The following is a 23,102-nucleotide window of genomic DNA, read 5'->3' on the forward strand; positions in this document are numbered from 1 at the left end:
TCTTATCTACACATTTTTATTTACTTATTATTTTATTTATTCCTTTTTATATTTCTAAATTTATTTTGTATTTTCTTATTCTGTTTCAGATTTATTCTTTTTTTATGGCATTCCTATGACTCTACAGAAAAGGACAAATTTAGGAAAGGACAGTGGAACAGTTGGGACATGCTTAAAGTAACCGAAAATAGTCTTTTACTTCTCATTCAGTTGTCTGATGTGACTCACCAAGAGCTCAAACTGCAACTATGACATGGCCCATCTTTTTAAACAAACATCACACATTTTTGGTATTTTTTTTTTAACCAATACATTATTTATTGTTGCTCATAATATTTTGCTTTTGATATAATTCCTATGTTACAGGTACAATGTGCAATGCTGTATAAAAACAAAACATTTCTATTCAAACCCAAAGGATACTTACTGTCTACTAGTAACCACCACAGAGAAGTGCTCTATTCCTTATCTGGCTACTTCTGCAGTTATCTTAAAGGGTAAAAGGAACAGTTGAGGTTTTTATGAAGCCTATCAGCATTGTGAACTACAGGAGTCCGTTTGGGTCTTTACTTCTCAGGGAAATGCGGCCGATGTTTCGTGGCAAAGTAACATTGAATTTAACGGGTGGTGGGAAGCACTATTACATGTGGAAAAAAAAGCTGTGTGAAGCAATTCGCCCTTTGTAAAGTCTGGAAATGAAAAATACACCTAGGAACTTAAAAGGAAGTTAGCTTACCAGGCGTAGAGCTAACTAGGTGCTCCTCATCTCTGTTTGAAATTAACGGCTCGAGGCTACATTTGCCACTACTAGCATAACACACTAGCCTGTCATTGTCAAACTAATCAGCAAATTTGAGTTATTATGATATAATTATTATTATTATATTTACATTTTATTACTAATTATAATTGTATTATACTTTTATCTACCAAAGGAAATTAAAATGAGCTCCGCAGATTCGTATGGTTCCCTTTCCAACGAACGCGAAACTCCTATACAACGGCTGTCGGACAAGGTGCGTTGTGGGTAATGTAGGCGGCACTGCGGCAGGTTTTGACAAGGAAGAGACTGGCTCTGCTGCATCGATTTGGACCTTTTTAAAGGGACATTTCACCCCCAAATCGAAAATACATATTTTCCATGTAGTGCTGTTTATCCGTTTACATTATTTTGATGAGTTGCCGAGTTTTATCTGCTGTTTGCTGTTGAGTTTTTCAAATGTATTTTTTCATTGTTGGCATATAGAAGAATACCGGTGTCTTCTATGTGACAGGGATCTGGTGTTCCTTCTAAAATTGGAGAAAATAAGTTTTTGCTTGAGAAATTCAAATCCACTTGGGGTCTGATCATATAGTACTTTGAGAAGCTTAACAGTCTGTATTGGTTTTATGTTTTTCTAGTTATCTTGAGCTCCTTTTTAGCCAATTATTATTTGTTTATTTTTTCTTTATTACTTAAATACTGTAAACTGGTATTTAATATTTGAGGCAATGTGATTTGTTCTGTGTTTGGGGGAATTAAATTGATGGTGGAATGACTGAGGGGGAGAAAATGGAACAATGCATGTATAGTGTATGATTTTGTTTTCGAGAATTAACATAATATACAAAAAAGTATATTTTTGGCACTTTGAGCACCACAAGCCGAGTACCATTTATTTCCATTACACAAGAGAAAACAGAACTCTCTAGGGCCGCCATCTAAAACTCAGCAACTCACACCAAAACAGTCTAGATGGATAAATAGCTCTACAGATAAGAGGAAAAATATGTATTTTTGATCATGGGATGAACTGTACTTTCAACCTTTCTTAAAATGCCCACTGTGAGTCTGAGAATGTAGTAGGAGTGCAATGCTAAATCTTTTACTGCTGCAGTATTTGTTGCTGAGATAGTACCGTGGCTTGGTTAGCAGTGCTAATGCATCTCAGAACTCATTGCTATACAGACACGCACATCCTACTAATAAAATACAATCATTTCAGAAACCAGTAGAGCAACACCAGTGTACATATAATGTCTGAAGTGCATTTTGGGTGAACCCAAAGGTCTCCATCCCGTCACAGATTTGATAAGCTTAATAAAAAAACCTCAAGCATGTCATATGTGTATTTGAAACTCAGTAGTAGGAGGGTTAAAAAAAATAATATATCACCTACTGAGAATCCTAATTATGCATCATGGTCGATGTCTTGGTGAAATTTTCATTCCATTTAGAGTTTTTTTTTCTTTTCTTGAGTGCTGACATTTATTAACAAAAAACAAAATAACTGAAGTAATACTTTCAGGATTAAAAAAGTGTAAACTTTCACAAAATATAAAACTGACACATTCGAACCATAAATTATAAACATGTAGTCATGCATTTGTTCACAGGGCTGCATACCGTTTAGTCTTACATTTTTATCTTACAAATAAAATAAAGTTAGATATTTCTCATGTGGTATGTCATGGATATTTACATTATTATTCATTAGTATTTGATGCATTAGTGTGTGGAGTATCATGGAGGATGCTCCCAGAGTGAGGATTAGAGTGTTTAAAGGACAACAAGTGTGGTATCTTGTGCGTGCGTGTGCGTCTGTGGAAGGGTTTTTGCTGAACTGGAGCAGTGGCTAAGGTTACCTTGGTAACTATTTTGCCTAAAAAAAAAAACCCTACTGAACTTAAATGACATTTATCTGATGTCACAAGCTGCCAAAATATCTGATGTCAGGTTATGACAAATGTCCTATGTCATCTGATGTCGGTTTGCCAGCCAACAATCTTATGAGACACCATAAGTCAACTTGTCATAGTCTGAGTGTGTAGTAGGTGTGATCCCTCATGACAACAGTAATGTACTGCACTGACAGATTGGTGTACGCCTGTGATGGTTGTTCACTGTAGGGTAGCTGGAGGTCTTTGCTAGTGTCCAGTGATCTATGGAGGTCCTGTATGAGGTGCCTGTGGAGACCCCTGGAAAGGTTGAGACGGTGGCACCCACGCTCCGGCACTGGGAGGACGGCTGGGCTCGCCACTACCTGACTGGTCCAGCTCCGCACTGTCGCAGTCAGAGTCGTCACACAGGGCCCGACTCTGCACAGAGAGAGAGAGAGAGGGGAAAACAATGTCATACATGACCTACAAACAGTAAGGCTTTTTGGCAGCAGTGGAACAAGTATTTAGATCCTTTACTTAAATGAAAAAATAAAACAATGTAAAAATACTCCATTACAAGTAAAGATTTCCATTCAAAATAATTTAAAAGAGAGAAAATTATCCAGACCAGTTTGTGGGATGAAATAGGGGGAAGAAATCAAACAAAGTAAAAACATCTGACAGTTAAAAATGATATAAAAAGAAATTATTTTTTGCAAGGTTCAGAAATGAGGAAGGGAAGTGTAAAGCATGTTAACTGTGGTTGTGGTAATTGGTTTTCTTGTCTTTTTCCTTTTCACATTCTTAATTATGGAGTGTTGCTCATTAGGTATGAAGAGCATGAATATAGTAGTTTAGGTGTGGGGATGGATGTGGGGATGGATGCAGGGGTGGAGAGTGGGTTTATGTGACTGATTATTGAAGAATTACGTAAAGAATAGAGGTAGGACTAAACAAGCATGCTGCTTCTTCCTACTCCTTTTCTGACATGAAATGTAAGCAGCATTTTACGGTTGCAGCCAGTAGGCAAGATGAGGGAGGGGTGAGGGAAGATGCCACCCCCCTTGATAGCAAAATGCATCCTCCATCTTAACCTGCCGTCACCCCTCTTCATTCCATAATAGCAGAGCGAGTGCAGGGGCAGAGGGGTGTACAGCTGAATATGTTAATCTAGTCTGCCTGACTCACTGACTGAGGTTTGTACAATTCAGAGTCTACGGCCCCAAACATGGCTTTATAAATATCAGTGGCCTGAGTGTGCTCTGTATTGATAAATCCATGGCGCTGTCCGTGGTGCTGAAGTAGCAGACTTAATGTCAGAGTCTCACCCGTCTGTCTGTTTCATCTTAAAAAGCACAGGACCAAAATAGTCGTTCATGAGTTGGCTCACTAGTTGCGGGTGAATAAAACAAACAGGGTCTAACCCCCCTGTTCAAAACAAACAGTCTACTGACTACAACAATGTTAAAATACACCATTATAAATAAAGATCCCAGTATTAGTAATAGCATTATCAGCAAATTGTACTTGTATCAAACATAAAAGTACTATTCAGCACATAATATTCCTTGTGACTGATACATTGTCATAGTGGAAGTAACTAATTACAACTACTCAGATTACTGTAATTTAAGTCTTTTACTTCCACCTCTAGTTGTTACATGCTGCAGAGTTACATCAGCCTAAGAAGAAGATGACACACACTGACACATGCGCTTCTCTGTGGAGCGTTTTTACCTCATTTGGATTCTGCCCGGCGTCCAGCTGAGCTTTGCCCTGGCCCAGCGCTCCGTCTCTCTCTGACAGGCCATCAGAAGCCTGCGCGGGATCGGTGTTGTCCGCCGGGATCTCCGACCCCTGAGAGAGGAGGTCGTCGCTGCGGTCGTCCAACCTGTCGTCCGTGTTGGTGCTGACCACGTCGGGGGTGCCGCTGTGAGAGTGGTCGGTGGTGTGGCCCTCCTCGCCGTCCGACACCGACAGGTTCTCCGAGCTGAAGGTCGACACCGACTGGCACTTGGTGATGCTGGTCGGACGTCTGGAGAGATTAAAAAGAAAAAAAGGAATTTAACTCAGAACTACAACATTCAGGTAGAGACCTTGTTTACAAATAAAAATAAACAAAAGCTCTGTGTCACAAACAAACAATAAGAAACTGAGACAAAAGTGGCGATAAAGAGATAAAAAAAAAAACTACACTCTGAAATAAAGGTGCTAACTAGAACCATAAAGGGTTGTTTGGCTTGTCCCGTGTTTGGTTTCTGTTAGAATCATACATGAAAGTTCTACTTGAATCCCTGTTAGAGAACACAAAATAAAGGGTTATACCAAGAACCATCTGTGAAAGGTTCTACCAAGAACCCTCTGTGAGAGGTTCTATAGAGAGTTCCACCCAGAACCCTCTCTGGTGGTTCTACTCGGCACCTTTCCAGCTTCTATGGATACCAGCAAGAGGGGGGGTTCTACAGAGAACCTTTTTATATTCTGAAGGCTTTATCTAGAACCCACAGAGGGGTTCTACTGAGAACCTATTAATAATATGTATTAAAAATATATTTAAAAAATAGATATTATGGAACAAACACCTCTTGACAAACCCAGGTAAAAGTGTTCTTAAATAAAAAGAGCACTTGCAAACCCCTTTTTTAAAAAAGGTTTTTTCAGAGGCAACCAATTCTGGATAGAACCTCAAACCTTCAGGAAGAACCCTGCTGGAACCTTTATTGCTTAGAGTATATGAATGAATAAAACTCTATTACAAATAAACACAGCTATAATTCAAAGTGAATTAATCAGCTCAAACAAAAAACATCTGGAAGTGAAATGTGATACAGTTAGACTAGTCAGATTTAAAAGGCCCTCAGGATAAAAATGTGGTAAACTTTAGATTGTTCTGCAGGTTGTTCCACGCTGCAGATGCACGGAGAGAAAAAAATGGATTTTCCACAAACTGTATAAAACAGCTGGCACCTGCAGCGTAACCCAGCCACCTGAGCATTTTCCATAAGGGCCCCAATGAAAGGACAACAAGGACAAATGGCATACGAGGGGAAAGACCAATAAGGGCCTTATGGATAAATAAAATGCAGCATCTATCACGACTTACAGAGAGAGACCACCCAACCTTAGCATACAACTCACAATGATGAGTACGGTTTCTATTTGCATGTTTCTATTTGCAAACCTGGGGATATAAATATTATGAATTTGTGATGAGAACATGTATGTAAGTGTCTAAGCTGGAAATGGAGTAACACAATTATTCAAAAATATAAGATTACTGAACGATTCTAATCATTACATTTTATGCTAAATTGTAGTGTTAAAGAGTAGAGACTAAAGGAAGCTAAAATCCTTTTTTGTCAGGTGAAGGTTTTACATGATGTATCTTCAAATTGCAATTAGGCCAAAGTGCAGGACAGTTTGCTGGATAATATAATGTATTACATGGATACGTTTCATACATATTAATGTGTTTAATGTTCTGGAGATGGAAAAGGCACTGATTCGTCGGAATGGCCCATAATTACTACCAGTAATAAATCTCAATGCAGAGTGATAAACAGAATCCAAGAGCTTTGGGGCTGCAGCTGAAGCATGCATTTATAAAAATGTCACCATAGTCCAAGACTTCATAGAAAAGTTACCTCAATAAGCATCCTTCTATAATACACCAACTTGATGATATGTAAGAATGACACAAATTAAAAAACTTTTTATGTTCTCTGAATAAATCAGCAGCTTGTCAGAGAGGGAGGATGGCTTGAGGGATTTCTGAAGGATTCTAATCATTTTATTTTATGATGAAGTGTAGTGTTAAAGAGTGGGGATGGGCTAAAACCCTATTTCTTTTAATCGTTATCTTTTTTTAGCACTGTATCTAATAACACGCATGTTTAACTATTCAAAATGTGGAATGTTTCATTGTTCTGCATAGTTTTTATTAAGGTTTTACATGATGTATGAGAGTGCAGGACAGTTTGCTCGATAATATAATGTATTATACAGATACTTTTCAAGCATATTTATGTACTTAATGTTCTGGGAACAGAAAAGGCACCGTTTCGGTGGAATGGCCCATAATTATTGCCAGTAATAAATCTTAATGCAGAGTGATAAACAGAATCCAAGAACTTCAAGGTTGCAGCAGAGGAATGCACGTATAAAATGTCACCACAGTCCAAGACTGATAGAAAAGTTGCCTCAATAAGCATCCTTCTATAATGTAGAAAATGATGTGAAGGAATGACGCAAATTAAAAATCCTTTTATGTTCTCTGAATAAATCAGCAGCTTGTCAGCGAGGGAAGATGCCTGAGGGAATTTTCCAGTGACGAAGGACAGCAAGTTACTCACCGTCTCCGTGGTAACTCAACCTCACTGTCAACTTCACCCTCCTCCTCTTCTGATGACACTCCACGCCTCTGTAGTCAGAAACAGGAAAAATGCAGCAGTGAAAATGATCAAAGTATCACCAGAGGAACACTGAGGAGGACGATCTGACACTCTACCTGTTTGCGTGTGATAGCTGCCCTGTACAGAATGGCTGACGGAGTGAGGTGCTGACTCCCAATTCCCCCTGATGCCCCCCGTGGCAACCTCACAGCACCCGCTCCCTCCTCTTTGTCCTCTCCATCGAGAGGCAGACGCGGAGATCCCAGAGACCCCCGCCCTGCTGCCGCCCCCCTCCCGCACGGCGAGTCTGGGCTGCTGGAGAACGGGAACGACGCTGCGTCCTCGCTCGGCGTGTCGCTGCGTGGGGGAGTTTCTGTGAGATCATCTAGACCGGCTGCCCCCACCTCCGATCCCCCTAACCCCGCAGAGGCACTGAGGCTCCCCCCTCTCTCCAGCCCGCCCACAGAGGACTCCCCCTTCCCTTGGCCCTCAGCCTCCAGCGTGGTGCAGATGAGGTCAGGGCTGGAGGAGGAGAGCTGCCTCTGCTGCTGCTCGTGGCTGAGGCCCCGCAGGGCCGCGGACGGCTCCAGGAGCTGCTTAGAGGTGTTAACGGTACAACTGTTAGCCTGGGCAGTCGTGTCCCTGTTAGGGGACGACTGATTTGCCTTAAGTCCAGCCAGGTCCCCGCTGCTGCCCTTACCGGGCTTGCGATGGCGGGTCTTTACCCTCCGAGAGCGGCTGGGAGAAGTGGAGCTCCTGTTGGGGCAGGTCGGGATAGTGACTTGCATCACGGAGGAATCCATTTTGGGAATGATTACCTCAGACTTGAGGATGTCTGGCCTGAAGGAGTAGGAGGGATTAGTCAACAACTACAATCCACAAGCCTGATGAATATTCATTTATCCACTTCAGCATCAATCTTTCATGAAATAACGACTGAAATGAGATCTCATACCTCTTTCCTGAGGGCAGTTTCTGTGGGACGTTTCTCTTCTTGATGAGTTTGTCCATGGAGTTGGAGGAGCTGCTTTGTCTGGAGCTGTGGTGCTTAAACAAACCAGGATACTTCTTATCCAGAGACTGCTCTCTCCTGGACAAAAAAACAAAGTGCAAATGCATTGTGGCTTATTCATTTGTTAAAAAAAATAGAATTTTACAAATATATACCCTGTGTAGGAATGCAATCAGGGCAGATAAATTACTGGCCAATTTTGGCCTACCAGCATGTCATATTATCTGCATATGAGCTGCATATATTTTTTAAAATTAGATGATATGAAATTTTTGGGGGCACTTTTTATTTTAATATGCAGCATATGCATATTTGATCATTTTTCTTCATTCAAGCTTAATATATGCATATATCGTATTCTATTTGAGCTTTTTTAATTCATACTTATTTAGAAATGATTAAAAATACCAGCGAAAGTTTACCATTTACTTAGGTGACTTTGGACAATAAAGTTTTTTGATAACAAAATATCCTGTCTGATAACCACATTTGAGAGATCATTGCATGTATATATTTTAGGGATGAACGATAAATATTGGAGTCAATAAAACAGCCAATGATGGGAAAATCCTGTTATTTCTATTATTTTTTATTATGAATGAATCAAACTGTATTTGTATAGCCCCTTTCATAAGACTGTAATACAGTGAAATAAAAACTATAGACAGAATAGAGAAAAAAGACAAAGAATAAGAACGATGAATTGACATACAATAAAATAAAAAGACAAGAAAAAAGATTTAGATAAAACCCAGACTAAAAAGTAAATAAAATACATTAAAAAGACAAAACAAAGTAAAAACAAATAAAATGATAAAAGGGTTAAAAACAATAGTAATATTAATAAAGTAACAGATAATGTTGAAAGAAATATAGTAAAATTTAATAAAATTAATAACTCATATAAAATTAAATCAACTTAATGTCTATAAAAGATTTTGCTGATGAAATTATAGCTAATATTGATTTTTATAGCTATTATCTGATTTGGCAGATGATGTCAAAGCATTTCATCTGAATTCTTAGTCAAAATATCTATAAAGCCAAAGTATATTTGTGAAGTTTTTGATGAATTTTACTAGAATAACTGAACATTTGAAGAGTCAGAACTGTTTGTTTTTGTTATAATAGTGATGTCAGTCAGATTTGGTTTGGTTGAGCTGTGAAACATTGGATCATGCATCGTTGTTCACCACATCTGAGCCTTTCTTACCATCAGGTGTGAATAAAATAAAGGTTATATTAACTTCTTTTTAAAATACAAAGAAGCAAAATGATCAGTTTTTTTTATCAGTATCAGCCCCGAGAAGCAAGTAATTATCAGGTATCTGAATCAGGTGAAAAAGATCCATATTGTGCATCTCTAACCCTGTGTTTGTGTATTTATTTGTACCTCTGCAGCTCTTTCTCTTTGAGCTCCAGCTGCAGCATGACGGCGCTGAGCTCCATGTAAAGGTTGTTAGCCCTCTCCAGTTTCCTCTCATAGTGCTCACGAATGTCCAAAGCATGCCTGAGAAGAAAAGAGGCTGTTGATGTCATTGTGCATCCGCATGAGAGATTCCAAATCCTCCACAATAGACGTGCACTCAAGGCACTTACTTAATCCACGGAGCGGACAAAGGAATGACATCGAGAAATGGGACAGAGTGAAAGTGGCCTCATACATGTATGATACTAATCTGCTGTTTGGACATCCACGGTTAACATGAAACTATGCATGTGAGATCTGAAAGTAAAACAGACCTGAGCTCCTCTCTGCGGCGGTTGATCAGTTCTTCATCGAGCCGGTGGAGACAAGTACCCTCAGATTTAATCTTCTCAAAGTGCTGTTTCACCTCTTCTCGCCATTCAGCCTGATGAGAGCACATTTCTGTTAACCAGCTCTGTCCAGCCAGCGCTGACTTTAAAACCAATGTCCTTTTGTAGGTCAGTTAGGCTAGGTTGCACCAAGATGGATGAATTAACATTAAAACTAGTTTAAAATTAAGAATGAACCTCACTCTACTTTTTATTCTACACCTAGATTAAATTAATTTCTGTTGCACCAAAAATGTGATCCAGTATTAACTTTAAACTTACATTTGAGGAGGTTTCACTTTTAAAATAGCTGCCCTTTTTTAGATGAATTTAGCAAAATAAACAAGCTCCTTGAGGAAAGTTAAGGGACAGACTGAACCCAAATGAGTTTTATGATGCCTCTCTACTTTCTTTCACTCCATTTGCTCCATTAAAACAGTCTGCCAGTCGAAACCAGGCATCTCTTTTTTCCTTACTGCACTATTGTCCATTTTTAAATCTTCTATTAGCAGACCAGCTAAGCTAGTGTTTTGTAACCTTCTTGCTAGCTAACAAACAACTAAAGTTTTGCAAATTTTGGGTTCCCCTCTAGATTCAACCAACTTTTTAGCTTGCTAGCAAACAATGTAATGTTTTGTTTTGTTTTTTAGCTAGCTAGCAAACACTATAATGATTTAACTAGCTAGAACAAATGTAATGTTTTGTTAACTTTTTAGTTAGCTAGGAAACAATGTAACATTTTGACTTTTTAGCTACCTGGCAAACAATGTAATATTTTTGTTAGTTTTTTTTAGCTAACTAGAAAAAAATGCAATGTTTTGTTTACTTATTAGCTAGCTCACAAACAATGTAATGTTCTGTTATGTAATACAGAGCAGCCGAAAGATAACAGTTCCCCACCCTCTTTTATACTTACTAGGTCTCATCAACACTCATCAACTCTTATTTTTTTAGATTTGGGTAAGCAAACATCTCCATACTGATGCAAAACTCTATTTAATTTTGCATCAATAAACTAAATGCAGTTTATTTCTGTATTTTGCAACAGAGCTCACAGTAAGTCTAGTTTTACTAAACTCTAACAAGAGTTAATCTTAGATTATATTACCTCTATTAGTGCAACCCAGTCTTAATGTCTGATTATTGTGCAAACATATTCATTTTGTCTGCGTGTGTTGGCCTGAATCTAAATGTATTATATGTGTGTGTTTTGGTGAATCCACAGATCATCCATGTTCAGAGAGGAAACCATACCTGAGACTTGAAGTACGTCTCTTGTGGAGTGGACAGTACATCAGCTGACGCTATATCCAGATGAAGAAGGATCTGACGGAAAGAGGGCCTATTCCTGGGCTTACAGTTCCTGCAAATCCAAGATGGGAAAGACAGCTGTGTACATTTACAATGCACTGTAAAATCAATAAAGCCCTTAAACCACAGACTAACACCTCCCTGTGCATCTACTCTCAGTCTCAACCAGTGCTTCTGCTACTCTAATCTGCTCATTTTCTGTTTGCTGATTCTGACTGTCCATTTCCAGGCGTCACTCACCAGCACTGTCTGAGGAGGATCTTGAAGCCGTCGGGGCAGCTCTCAGGTACGGGCAGCTGGAGGCTGTTGTTTCCAACACCCCAGATGATGGCAGATGAGTCCACGTCTTTATAAGGGATCTCTCCAGTTAGCATCTCCCACAGCACCACTCCGAAGGACCTTAAAGTTTAGTGAAGCTTTATTTACTCAAGAGGCCTCATTGAGGTCAAGATCTCTTTTACCAAAGAGACCAGAGAAAGAATTACATAAATATAAGACACACATACAAAATATCAGCAAGTAGATATTTAAATCCGTCAGAGGAATGAATGTCTTTGAAACACACAAACTCACAAGGTCATGTATTATGTATTATATTATGCTATTACAGTTAACTAAAATTCAGCTAAAAACTTAAACTAAGTGTGACTGAAATAAAAACCAGTCTAGAGCTACAATGTCTATAAAATGTCACAATAAAAAGAAAAAGGTTTATCCCAGGGTTTTGCCAAACATGGCATTTTTGCCCAGGCAAGTGGGAAGTCCTTATTGTTGAGCCTTGGACGAAAAAAAAGAAAACTAACTGTAATAAAAAAATAAAAACATACTACGTGATACAAAATTATGTAGTCTTAATCTTTGTCAGTTTGGTCAGATTTGCGGTCCAACAAGTATGAAGAAGTACTGGAAGCATGTTAATTGAGACTGGCATATATGTCTCTTTGTCAATTGGCTTCACAAGGTGTTGTTTTTGGATTGTAATACCTGTTCTGAATGTCTTAAATCTTGCCCTTGACAAATACCTCCCATATTACAATAAACTAATACAATTTTTAGACAATAAAGTAAAGTGAGCAAAACTACTCTGCTGACTAACTGGAACTGAATTGAAAAAAAAAAAACTAATGAAAAATAAAAATATATATATAAAAACTCTGATATGTAAGATAGGTCAGTGTTCATGAGACTTACCAGATGTCCACCTTTTCTGACACTGGCTCATTCCGAATTACTTCGGGAGCCATCCAGGCTACAGTACCAGCAAACGACATCTTGGTGCTCTTGTCACTGAGCTCCTTTGAAGTGCCAAAGTCAGAGATCTTTACCAGGTCATCGTGTGTGATCAGCATGCTGCAAAGATGAGATTACATGTAATTTACTTCACATAGAAATAGTAAGGAATCAGTCATGAAATGTCAGGTCTCGTATTTCTCTTCGAGCCAGCTGTATTGAGTCTGTTGACTTACTTGGGGGACTTGAGGTCTCGATGGATGATTTTGTGGAGGTGGAGGTAGTTCATGCCACCTGCAATGCCCATGGACCAGTCAACTAAGAGGGACGGGGTGATTTTGCGACCTGCCCTCAGCACCTCATACAGCTGGCCTTGAGCGCAGTATTCCATCAAGATACAGTAACAAGGAGCCTGGGTGCACACGCCCCTGGATGGAAACATGGCGGTCAGATAACATGGCACAGGTTAACAGAACGGGAAAGATATCGAAGTGTAATTTCTGAAATTAAATGATACATGACCCAGCAGGATATCACGAGTTCCCTCACTTAAAAGTGATGATGTTGGGGTGCTTGAGTTTGCGGAGGTGTTTGATCTCGGTCTCTTTGATGTCCCGCACTTTCTTTACAGCCACGTCCTCGCCGTGGAACTTGCCGAGGAAGACGGCACCCTGTGCCCCACTGCCCACCCACTGCAGATCAGAGATCTCCTCAAAAGGAACCTCCCAGGACTCTAAATGGAGACCAACAAGTTCACAAAAAACAAATGCTGTGAGTAAATGTGAAGTCATGAAGCATTACACAGGCATTGCAACAGAAATGTTCAGCGGCACCTTCTGAATAATTACTTAACTTATATCCATCACACATTGCAAAGCCTCCAAATGTCAATATGTACTCTTGCCAGTTTGGACAGGGAGGAGTCAGGGGGTTTACTGAGCAAATGCTAGCTCCATGCCGCACATTTGAATGGGCTGGCAGGACACGATTACATCATACAAAGAGCCGGCCATGTTCAAACAAATGTGATATTGACAAGTTACCCAGCAGAGCATTACATTTCTATCCAGAGATAAGAGAAAAATTGAGGGGAAAAACAACAATCCACTCATGGTCCAATCTGTCTGTCATCCGTCATAGTGACTCCACTTAAATGACTGTGAGAGCACGGTCACTAAAGAGAGACGAGGCGGGCAGAATAAAAGAGACAGGCAGATCAATTCTTCATGAGGTCCACTGAAGTGTCAAGATCTCTGGAGGGCTGCTGCAGCCGAGGCAGATGCACATGATGCTGCTACCTCTGGCCAGCTGTGAAAACTCACTGACCAAAAAACACAGTCCCGCTGGCAACAAGGCATGGTTAATGAGTTCAAGTGTTGGAAAATAAAAGTAAAAGTAAATTTATTCAAGTACTGTACAGGGAGGAGCAATATGTAACAACCCTAGGGTTCAGAAATGAGTACTGCAGTCCAAATGGCAAGTTTGAGCCATGGATGGTAAATTAAATCAGTTGAATCAGTATTTAATATATGATCTATGGTTGAAGCGAGTTGTTTTTGCCCCCACCCCCTCCTCCCCAGGCTCAAAGCTCAGACAGGCTGCCTGCAGGTTGCAGGGACACTGAAGCGATGATAAAATCCTTCACTGTACGTTGATGTAAAGTTAAGCCTGTTATCCTGAAAACAGAAGTCCACTGCACTGAAAATACACAGTTTAGAGTTTAAGTTCAGTGACTGCCTTCCATTAACATATTGCTCAATTTAACTATTATAAACATCTGCTCCTTGTATTAGTGATTTCTTTTGACTCATAAACAGACACTCACTCAGCAAATATTCAGCATTAATTTGAACTCTAATAAGCATAAAACAGGCAAACAAAAACAGACGCTCTGGAACTGAATTGAAATTTTCAAGGAGAACATGCTGGCTATAGTGCTGTTCCCAGAGAATTTAAAATTATTATGTTTCCTTAATCTCTGATGATAAAATAGTTATTTTATGATTTAGTGCACTAAATATACTACATATTTCTTATTTAAGTACAATTTGAGGTACTTGTAGTTTTCTGATACCTAACACATCTACTCTAATTTATCTGACAGCTGTAGTTACTAGTTACTTTAAGATTTTACATAAATAATATAATAAGCTTATAAATTACAATGCATTGTCAAAGCTTGGGTAGGCAGTTTATTTTTAGTATCACTGGGCAAAAGTTCCATAATAACTTTTGAGCATAATTTAATTAAAGTGGTCTGAGAGAAACAAGACTGTTTCTCTTCTTGGCTCTGGCTTCATAAAATCTAGCCCATGATGAGAGACTCTGGCTGATCCCAGGTCTGCAAGATAAGTTGATTGTTGAGTCTCATTCCCAAAACATCAGTATTTGATGACCTGGGAATGAGACAACATGTTGCAACTATCTGTTAGTTGTCAGCAGTTCCACTAAAGAGACATTTCTCCTCTTCGAGTTCACAGATGGTTTCATTTAAATCATTGTTTGATGACTAAAGACATCAAACAATCTGAAATTGAACAAAAGAGAAAAGTCCAAAAGATTAATGTAAATTTGTGGAGCAGATTTTTCTTTTTCTTGTTCGTTGGCCCAATAATCATCTCACAACCCCTCAGATAAATGTTGTGACCTTTTGGAAGGGGTGCGACCCCTGGGTTGGAAACCCCTAGACTAAACAACCTAACCGTGTAAACAGTAGATGCCACCTCTACTAGCTACTTAATCTAATAAGGTACTATATAATAACATGTCTGTCACCGGTGCAGCTTGTCTGCAGAACAAGTACTTTTCATACTTTAAGTGCATATTGCTAATAATACTTCTGTACTTTTACTGAGATAGGATTTTCTGATTGTTGTATTGGTACTTAACACCTGACTGACATATTACTGGTTGATATTGGCCAATCACAGTAATACCTGTAGTGGTGTTTTTTTGTTTGTTTTTACAGAACTTTTATGTATATTTGATATAGTTTAGTGTTTTATTTGTTTGCTGATTCCTCTAGGTTGATCATGTGATTGACACACATCTGTGCTGACTAGTGGGCTGAGTCTCTGTAAACCGGCCCTTTGGTTCAGTTCTTTCTCTCTCTATCCAGCTGCAGCGACATCTTTGTGGTGCCAGGTTTCTGTTTTCTTTGCAGCTTCCATCCATTTATTTCAATAAACTTTAATGCTGTAAACCTCTCTTCTGGCGTTGCATCCATTATTATGTTCAGTGTTACAATAGTTACTTATAATTATTTAAAATACCAATGAAAGTTTACTGTTTCAGTCCCCAGATGCCATTTTGGACAATAAAGTTTATTGTTAGACTGTAAAGTATCCTACATACATTACATATCTTTGTCACAAGTGTTGCATAACCACATTTAAGGGATCATTGCAAAGAAATATTCTATAATCTGTATATTATAGGACTCTAAGTGGTATGTTTCCTTGAATAAATGATCTGAATACTTGTTTCACCACTCCAAGCTTCATACATGAGCTCAGATATTCATTTTCCATGCTGTATCTCCATGGTTACGAAGGCAGCACTACAATTTCCTATACTGATGGACATGTTTAAGACAAAAACTAGTCTGACTGTTCTTTCTTTTACAGCAGTTAAATACACAACAGAGCAGAGGATCAGATTCTTTCCACTTACCTTCGTGGCTGTGTTTGTGTTCAGTGGAGTAGGCCTTTCCAATCATGGTCCAGACTGGTTTTAGGCAGCCAAACAGTCCCTCCAAAAAACCTCCACTTCCTGATTGTAGCCGAATGTTCTCCGACTGGCTCCGAACAGCGCCAGCCTCCGGACTGTGCCCGGCCTCGGCCCCGCCGCCGCATTGGCAGGCCTCATGTTCATGTAGTTTTAGCACGCTGTTGTCAAAGTGGGCCGAGGGTCCATCACTGGGCGTGGGGCTGCTGCCGCCCGGTGCCACCTGTCCACCCGTGTCGATGGACAGCACGTTACGGAGGACACACTGTGTGGGGGTCAGGTCCGTTTCGGGCGTGCAGGCAGGGGTGTCTCCATCGAGTCTTCGATAGGGGGGTTCTGAGATGGGGGTGCTGAAGCCTGACAGGGAGGGGGAAGGGGCACGGGGCTCATGGATACAGGTCCCACTCATCAGGGGTTTCCCCAACACAGCAGGTTAGGGTGGATGGAGGATGGACAGATGAGAAGTGAGCCTGAAGGAGAAGAGTTATGAGAATGCATTAGAACGCCAAGCAAAGTTTTACAAAGTCTGGTCTAATTTTTTAATGTACTTAAAGAAAAGAACAAAAAATTCCTACTCTCTTAAGTATACTAGGGCTGCACAATTAATCAAAATATTGTCGAAACTGCAAAATGGCCAAGTGCAAAATCCAAATCACAGAAGCTGCAATTTTTCATTAAAGGAAAAATGTGTGAAAAAAACAGCATTATAATGAAGTACTGTAGTGTTGAAGAGACGTCCCTTGTTCTCCAGATGTAAGAAAACATCTTTGTTTGGTACAAATCCCAAAAAATGTCACATCATCATGATTTTAACATTTTTTTTATTTCAGTGAAAATGGATGCTGTGATGCAAAAATGATTAATCCCTCTAATCATTAATAATTTAAATTGCAATATCTGTCAGTATAATTGCAATATGATTTTTTTACCATACTGCATAGCCCTAAAGCATGCTACTTAATTTACAGTGTACTTATGTGGTATTTCAGGTTATTTACACATTTTGTCCCTTTTATTTGTAAAAGTGCTTTGTACCCTCTTTTTTCTGCTCTTTTAGGCTGCCGAGTGCCAAGATCTACTTTGTTTAGTTTTGTTACATGTTTGTCAGTTGTTCTTAACTGACTTACTGTAATGTTGTATTATGTTGCATCATGTCTCAACTTTATTTAATTTATATAGCACTTAAAAAGCTAACAGGTTTAAGTATCCATACGCATACAAATATAAGGGCAAATACTGCATGTGCATAACAGATATTGTGAAATTAAGACAAGAATAAGACAGAAACAAGTTTAACCGCAAAAAAAGAAACTAGTTTAAGATAAAGAAAATAAAAATAGGTAAAAGCCAGCCAGTACACTGTTTATAAAACTTAATAAGAAACTTGAATAAACACATTACAAAAAAACAAATGCATTATAATGATTGATAACTGTCTGTATAGCTACAGTTCATCTTTGTGTTATCAGGTAAACAGTATGCTCAATGTGTGGAGTAATATCAGTGCTGTGAGTAGAATGGACAGCTCCATTTGCTGTGAGGAGCTGTCCAGTGCTGACACCACCGCTACCTTCATTTATACTGTCTCTTTTGATCTTTTAAGAAATCAAGAGAGCAGAGGATTTCAAAGTGGGAGGTAGGCCTCCCCAGGAGGGCTCCAGACAGTTTCAAGGGAGGCTCGGTGTATGGAGATCACATAGAATAACTTAACTGTGTCTGATTTGGTTCAGAGATACACTAGTCTGGGGGAATATTTCTGCCTTTCCCACTTTCCCAGAGTCAGAAACTAATAAATTTGGCTCAGCTGTTGATTGCCTATGCGATCAAAGAACATGACCATAATCTTACAGATCATGGATTTTCAAAGACTGAGACTGTGGACCTCCACTCAGACATGGCTCGGAAAAAGATGCCCCCTCCACCGCATGTCTGTGAGATCATGATTATATTATTTGATCCCATAAACAACTGAGCCAAGCTAGCCTACTATTGTTCGACATAACTTCAGACTACACAAGATACTTAAAAGTAAATCCTAAGGCATTTATTAGTTTCTGACTCTGAGAAAGTAGATAAAACAGCTAAATTCCCCCACACTACTCTATCTCTGAGGGCTGTTCGATGTGATCCCCTTTTGATAACTCACGTAATAACTAACGTAATATATTTTCATTCCACTCACTGAGCTTCCTGTGAAACCTTTTGGAGCCCACTGAGGAGGCCTGCCTCTCACTTTGAAAACCTCTGACATAAAATAACATAAATGTGTGTGATTTGGTTAAACGGTGTTTAACATTTAGGGGGATGTATTGGCAGAATACAGAAAAATTGAATGGAAAATTAATAAATATGTTTCCATTACTGTACAATCACCTGAAAATAAGAATCACTGTTTTGTTACCTTACAGTCCACCATGTTTCTGCAGTAGCCGAGAACAGACAAACCAAACTCGGGCTCAAGATACAGTCTTTCATGTGAGTACTGCGACCACCGTAGGTACTCCTACATACTTGGAAGGAGAGAGTGAAACAAGTTGTTTGCAATCTGGATACCACTAAATCCTGCACACTGGTCCTCTGAAGAGATCGATCAGACATACAGTAGTTTGAGGGAATTTGACTGTTTCTTCCAACTTTCTGAGTCAGAGACTAATAACTGCCTTTGCACAGACCTGTATTTGATGCAGTTTGAAGTTATAAGTATTTTGGCTCATTTGCTGAGTGTCTATGGGATCAAATAACAGGTAATGAGCAAAACTAAGCAAGTAAAATATGGTAGGTGACAGGGGTGCCTTTTTTCCAAGCTTTGTCAAGCTTTGTCAGAGGGGATGCCAACAGTCTCAGACTTTGAAAACCCAGTTTTACTAAATCACCAGAGCAGGGCTTTCCAAAATCTGAGACTGCAGGCCTCCCCTTTGACAAAGCTTGGTAAAAGATGTCCCCATTTGTTTACTTGCTTAGTTCTATGTCTACAAGATCATGATTATGTTATTTGATCCTGACACTCAACAAGTCAGCTTTAACATTATTAATGTTGTTCTGTACCCGAGTACACCTGCATCATCACATACACAACATTTGTTGCTGTGATGCAGAAAAACCTGACAATTACAAGATCCCAAAAGCAGTCCACGTCCTGGTGTTGGAGCAGTTAGTTTTCACACCTGATGTGAGCCGTACCCGAACATGAAGCACACTCAAGACCACCTTTTCAAGTGGACCCAGGCATGGATCAACGAACACAAATAAAACAAACTGGACTTTGGGGTCAGGTGTATTCTGGGCCCCTGATGTGGAAACACTCTTAGTAGCATCTAGCTGAGAGCTTACAGATTAAAAATACCTTGGCTCACCCTCCCCTTCCAAGCGCGTAGGAGGACCTACTGGGGCCACAAAACTCACACGACAGGCCCTCTTCAGAGCCAGTGTTTGGTTTGTCCTTTCTGGGCTACTGTAGAAACACGGTGGTGCAACATGGCAGCCTCCATGGAAGAGGACCTGCTGCCACTGTGGATATAAACGACTCATTCTGAGGCAGAGGTTTTCAAAGCGGGAGATGGGCCTCCTCAGGGGAGCTCCAGATGGAGACAGGGGAGGCTCAGAGAATAAAAAGAAAAAATATTACATTAGTTATCAAAATAAGATCATAGAGAATATCCCAAAATGTTCGTGAGTTGGTTAAAGGTCTAGTGTGTAAGGTTTTGTGGGATCTATTGGAAGAATATGGCAGAAATTGAATATCATATTGTATATATACATAAAATAAGTATGTTTTTGTTAGTGTATAACCACCTGAAAATAGGGACAAATCACTCACTCACTCTAGAGGGTGCCTTGTTTGTAAGTTTTGTGACCACTTTAGATTCTCTTACATCCTTGCAAGGGAAGGGTGAGACAAGGTTTTTGCAACATGCAAGCTCACTGCTAGATGCCTCTAAATCCTACACACTGGTTCTTTAAAGAGATAAATAAGAGAAACAGTAGTTTGATGAAATTAAACTTTTTTTTTCCCAGAGTCAGAAACTAATAAATACCCTTGAACGGACCTTTTTATTTATTTGGTGTATTCTGAAGTTATGTCAAACAGCAATATTAGGCCATGTTGGCTCAGTTGTTGAGAGTCTACAGCACACGCGTCAAACTCAAGGCCTGTGGGCCAAATCCAGCACAGCACCTCATCAAAGTATGTGGACCATGAGAGCTCGCAAAGAATATAATTTGTGCAATACAGTTCTATGGTGTGTTTCAGAAGGATGGTATCCATAATGCATCCATGTTTCTGAATACATCTCTATTTTGTTATGTGCTTAGTGAAGGTGTCTAGCTCCTAGATGTTAGTATACGCTAAAATGCGTCTGAAGTCATTATTGTTATTTTGACCTTTTTAACTTTAACTGATTTGAATATTCCACAATAGTTGTACATTTGAATGTCTGCTTGTCATTATTTTTCATAGACTTCTGCTTTCAGAGATAATTATTAATCATTAAGTTATTACTAAAACCGAAAACAATTAAATGCAGAGGCAAAGACAAGAAGTTGATATATTCATATAGTCCTAACTGACCACTTTAAGGGCAACCATACTGCTCATGCGGCCCGGGATAAAATTGAGTTTGACATCCCTGGTCTACAGCATCAGATAACATAATCATGATCCTATAGACTTCCAAGATTTGAGCAAAACTAAGCAAGTAAACTAAGGTGAGTGAGGGGGGCACCTTTTTTTTCGAGCTTTGTCTTAGGGGAGGGCCACAGAGCCACATCTTCAAGTGATTATACACTAATAAAAGCATACTTATGAATATTATATTGCATTTTTGCCATATTCTGTCCATAGATCCTCCTAAATCTTACACGCTGGACCCAATCACACACATTTAGGTTATTCTGTGTTATCTTGTTTTGGTAACTAATGTAATAACCAATATCATATTTTTTTTATCCCATTCACTGAACCTCCCATGACTCAGTTTGGAGCGCACCCCCTACCCAGGGAGGCTGATCTCCCACTTTGAAAACCCCTGGCACTCGAGTTTATACTAACTTTCCTTTTTACTCAAGCAATTGAAAAACACCAAAACAGTGGAGTCGTGCTGTGAGTTGGGCATCCAGCCAGTCCCACCAGTTTAACCACTCAGTCACTCCATTTCCACCACTAAATCCTGTCTGAATCATGCTGTAAAGCCTCATCTGTGCGTCTCTATGAATGGGAGAACCAGCCTGCCCAGTGGAGCCATCATCACCAGAGTGGAGATGGGCTTTATGAATGAATGGACCAGAGCAGGTTGTACAGTCCACAGCCCTGCTGTCACCTGGTCTCTAACTGTCCCTCAGCATCAGAGCAGAGACACTCAGCAGCTCTCATATGTCTTCAGTCATGCATCAAGTGAGGAGCACTGTGCATCTGAAGAATATGACGAATTGCATAACCGCCTCGGTGTGGATGTGTACGTACGTCCATGCGTGCGTGCATGCGTGCGTGCCTGCATGTGTGTGTGTGAGGGAGCACATGTATCCAGTTATCCCACAGCAGCTCCATGTCTTTACTGCACCACTGCATGAGAGCAGAAATGAGAGCGTGAAAAAACGGGCGATAAACAAGCAGCGGGCCTGTGCTGAGGAGCAGTGCACACACGCACACACACGCAGGAAGATCAATCTTTAAATAACCGAGGATGTGATGATGACACTCAGCAGCATCACAGCCGACGTGCATGAATTGCAGCCCGATGCCTACTATGGTCCATGCCAAGAGAAACTGCCGCAGCGTCTGTACATTCACTCAACGCTGGCACCAACACACATATTTCGTAATGTGCGCTTTTCTGGCTGCACAAATATGATTTTCTAGCGCTCATCGACGATGATTCGTCTCTTGGCAGCCTCAGTTCATTGGTGCAGTGTGAGCGGCGTGAACGCTCCCGCACCGAGCCACGGCATCATCCCTCACCGTGCCGCCGTGATACCTGATTTCTTATTCCATCAGCATTTAACCGGATAGTGTGACATTCCCATACCTTTCTGCCTGCTGGATGTCGCGTTGTCAAGTGAAGGGGTGGGCTCGGCTTTCTGTTTGTCGGTGATAATAACGAGCAGCTCGCTGTTTTCCCACCGATCCAGGCTGTCTGTTGTATTTCCAGTCCCGATATCCACGAGTTCCACGTTACCGGGATGGATCCCAGCGGGCAAATTGTGTTATCAATAACCGGGGACCCATGCAACGTGAGGCGCGCTGGGTTTTTTGGGGGAGGGAGCTGTCTCCTTCCCAGTGCTGAATTGACGTCACGGAAATGCGACTTGCGCCGCAAGGGGGCGCTGCTACCACCCTCCTCTGCAAACACACACACACACACACACACACACAACACACACAAAAAATCTGCTATCAGTTTTCCATCATCACATCCAGCATTTACAGTCCCCCAAAATGTGTCGCCATGAGCAAAATTTATCAACTAATTTCCATGTGTGAGCTTCAAACAGACTCATGACCCGTGTCCAGCATCCACCCTCCTCCTCCTCCTGCTGCTGATGTGTCCTTGAGCAAGACACAGTGACTCCCCGCCGGCTCCAGCAGAGATGCTGGTGAGCAGCTGACCATGCGCTCTGTCCTCCCTCATAATAAAGAGGGAGACACAGCATCTTCATCTTCTCTCCTGTTACCAATCACACGCTTGTTTTAGGCTCAAAATGTTGTCAAAAACTTATTTTTATGATCTTGTTTTAATTATTTCCATCTTTATTTAAAAATCTAATTGCTTTTTATATCTTAGAATAAGACTTAATTATTTTTTTCTGTCTCCTCTTTTTAATACCCGTTATTGATTTGTTTCTCTTGTGAAGCACTTGTAAAGCTCCAGTCTAAGTTATGAATCGTGGTATATTGTTATTATTATTATTCTAGTAGTAGTAGTAGTATTAGTAGTATTAGTATTAGTAGTAGTAGTAGTATTATCAGCTTTATTTGTTTATTTATTTATTATTGTTGTTGA

At 40.1% G+C, this 23,102-nt stretch overlaps 1 protein-coding gene across 1 annotated transcript; it reads right to left on the reverse strand.

Annotated features, from left to right (window-relative positions):
• Positions 1-1,843: 1,843 nt before the first annotated feature.
• Positions 1,844-22,402, reverse strand: map3k12 (mitogen-activated protein kinase kinase kinase 12). Its single transcript, XM_084720640.1, has 14 exons — positions 22,128-22,402; positions 16,054-16,577; positions 12,931-13,114; positions 12,618-12,809; positions 12,343-12,501; positions 11,392-11,550; positions 11,095-11,203; positions 9,787-9,896; positions 9,437-9,553; positions 7,987-8,121; positions 7,148-7,871; positions 6,993-7,060; positions 4,378-4,675; positions 1,844-3,078 (listed from the first exon to the last, which is right to left on the reverse strand). The coding sequence occupies exons 2-14, from the start codon at positions 16,514-16,516 to the stop codon at positions 2,923-2,925; spliced, it is 2,874 nt and encodes a 957-aa protein (XP_084576766.1). The 5' UTR covers positions 16,517-16,577; positions 22,128-22,402; the 3' UTR covers positions 1,844-2,922.
• Between the last annotated feature and the right edge of the window lie 700 nt (positions 22,403-23,102).

This window comes from Lutjanus erythropterus, chromosome 6 (genome assembly GCF_056507025.1).
Source record: "Lutjanus erythropterus isolate fLutEry1 chromosome 6, fLutEry1.hap2, whole genome shotgun sequence".
NCBI classification, from domain to species: Eukaryota; Metazoa; Chordata; class Actinopteri; order Lutjaniformes; family Lutjanidae; genus Lutjanus; species Lutjanus erythropterus.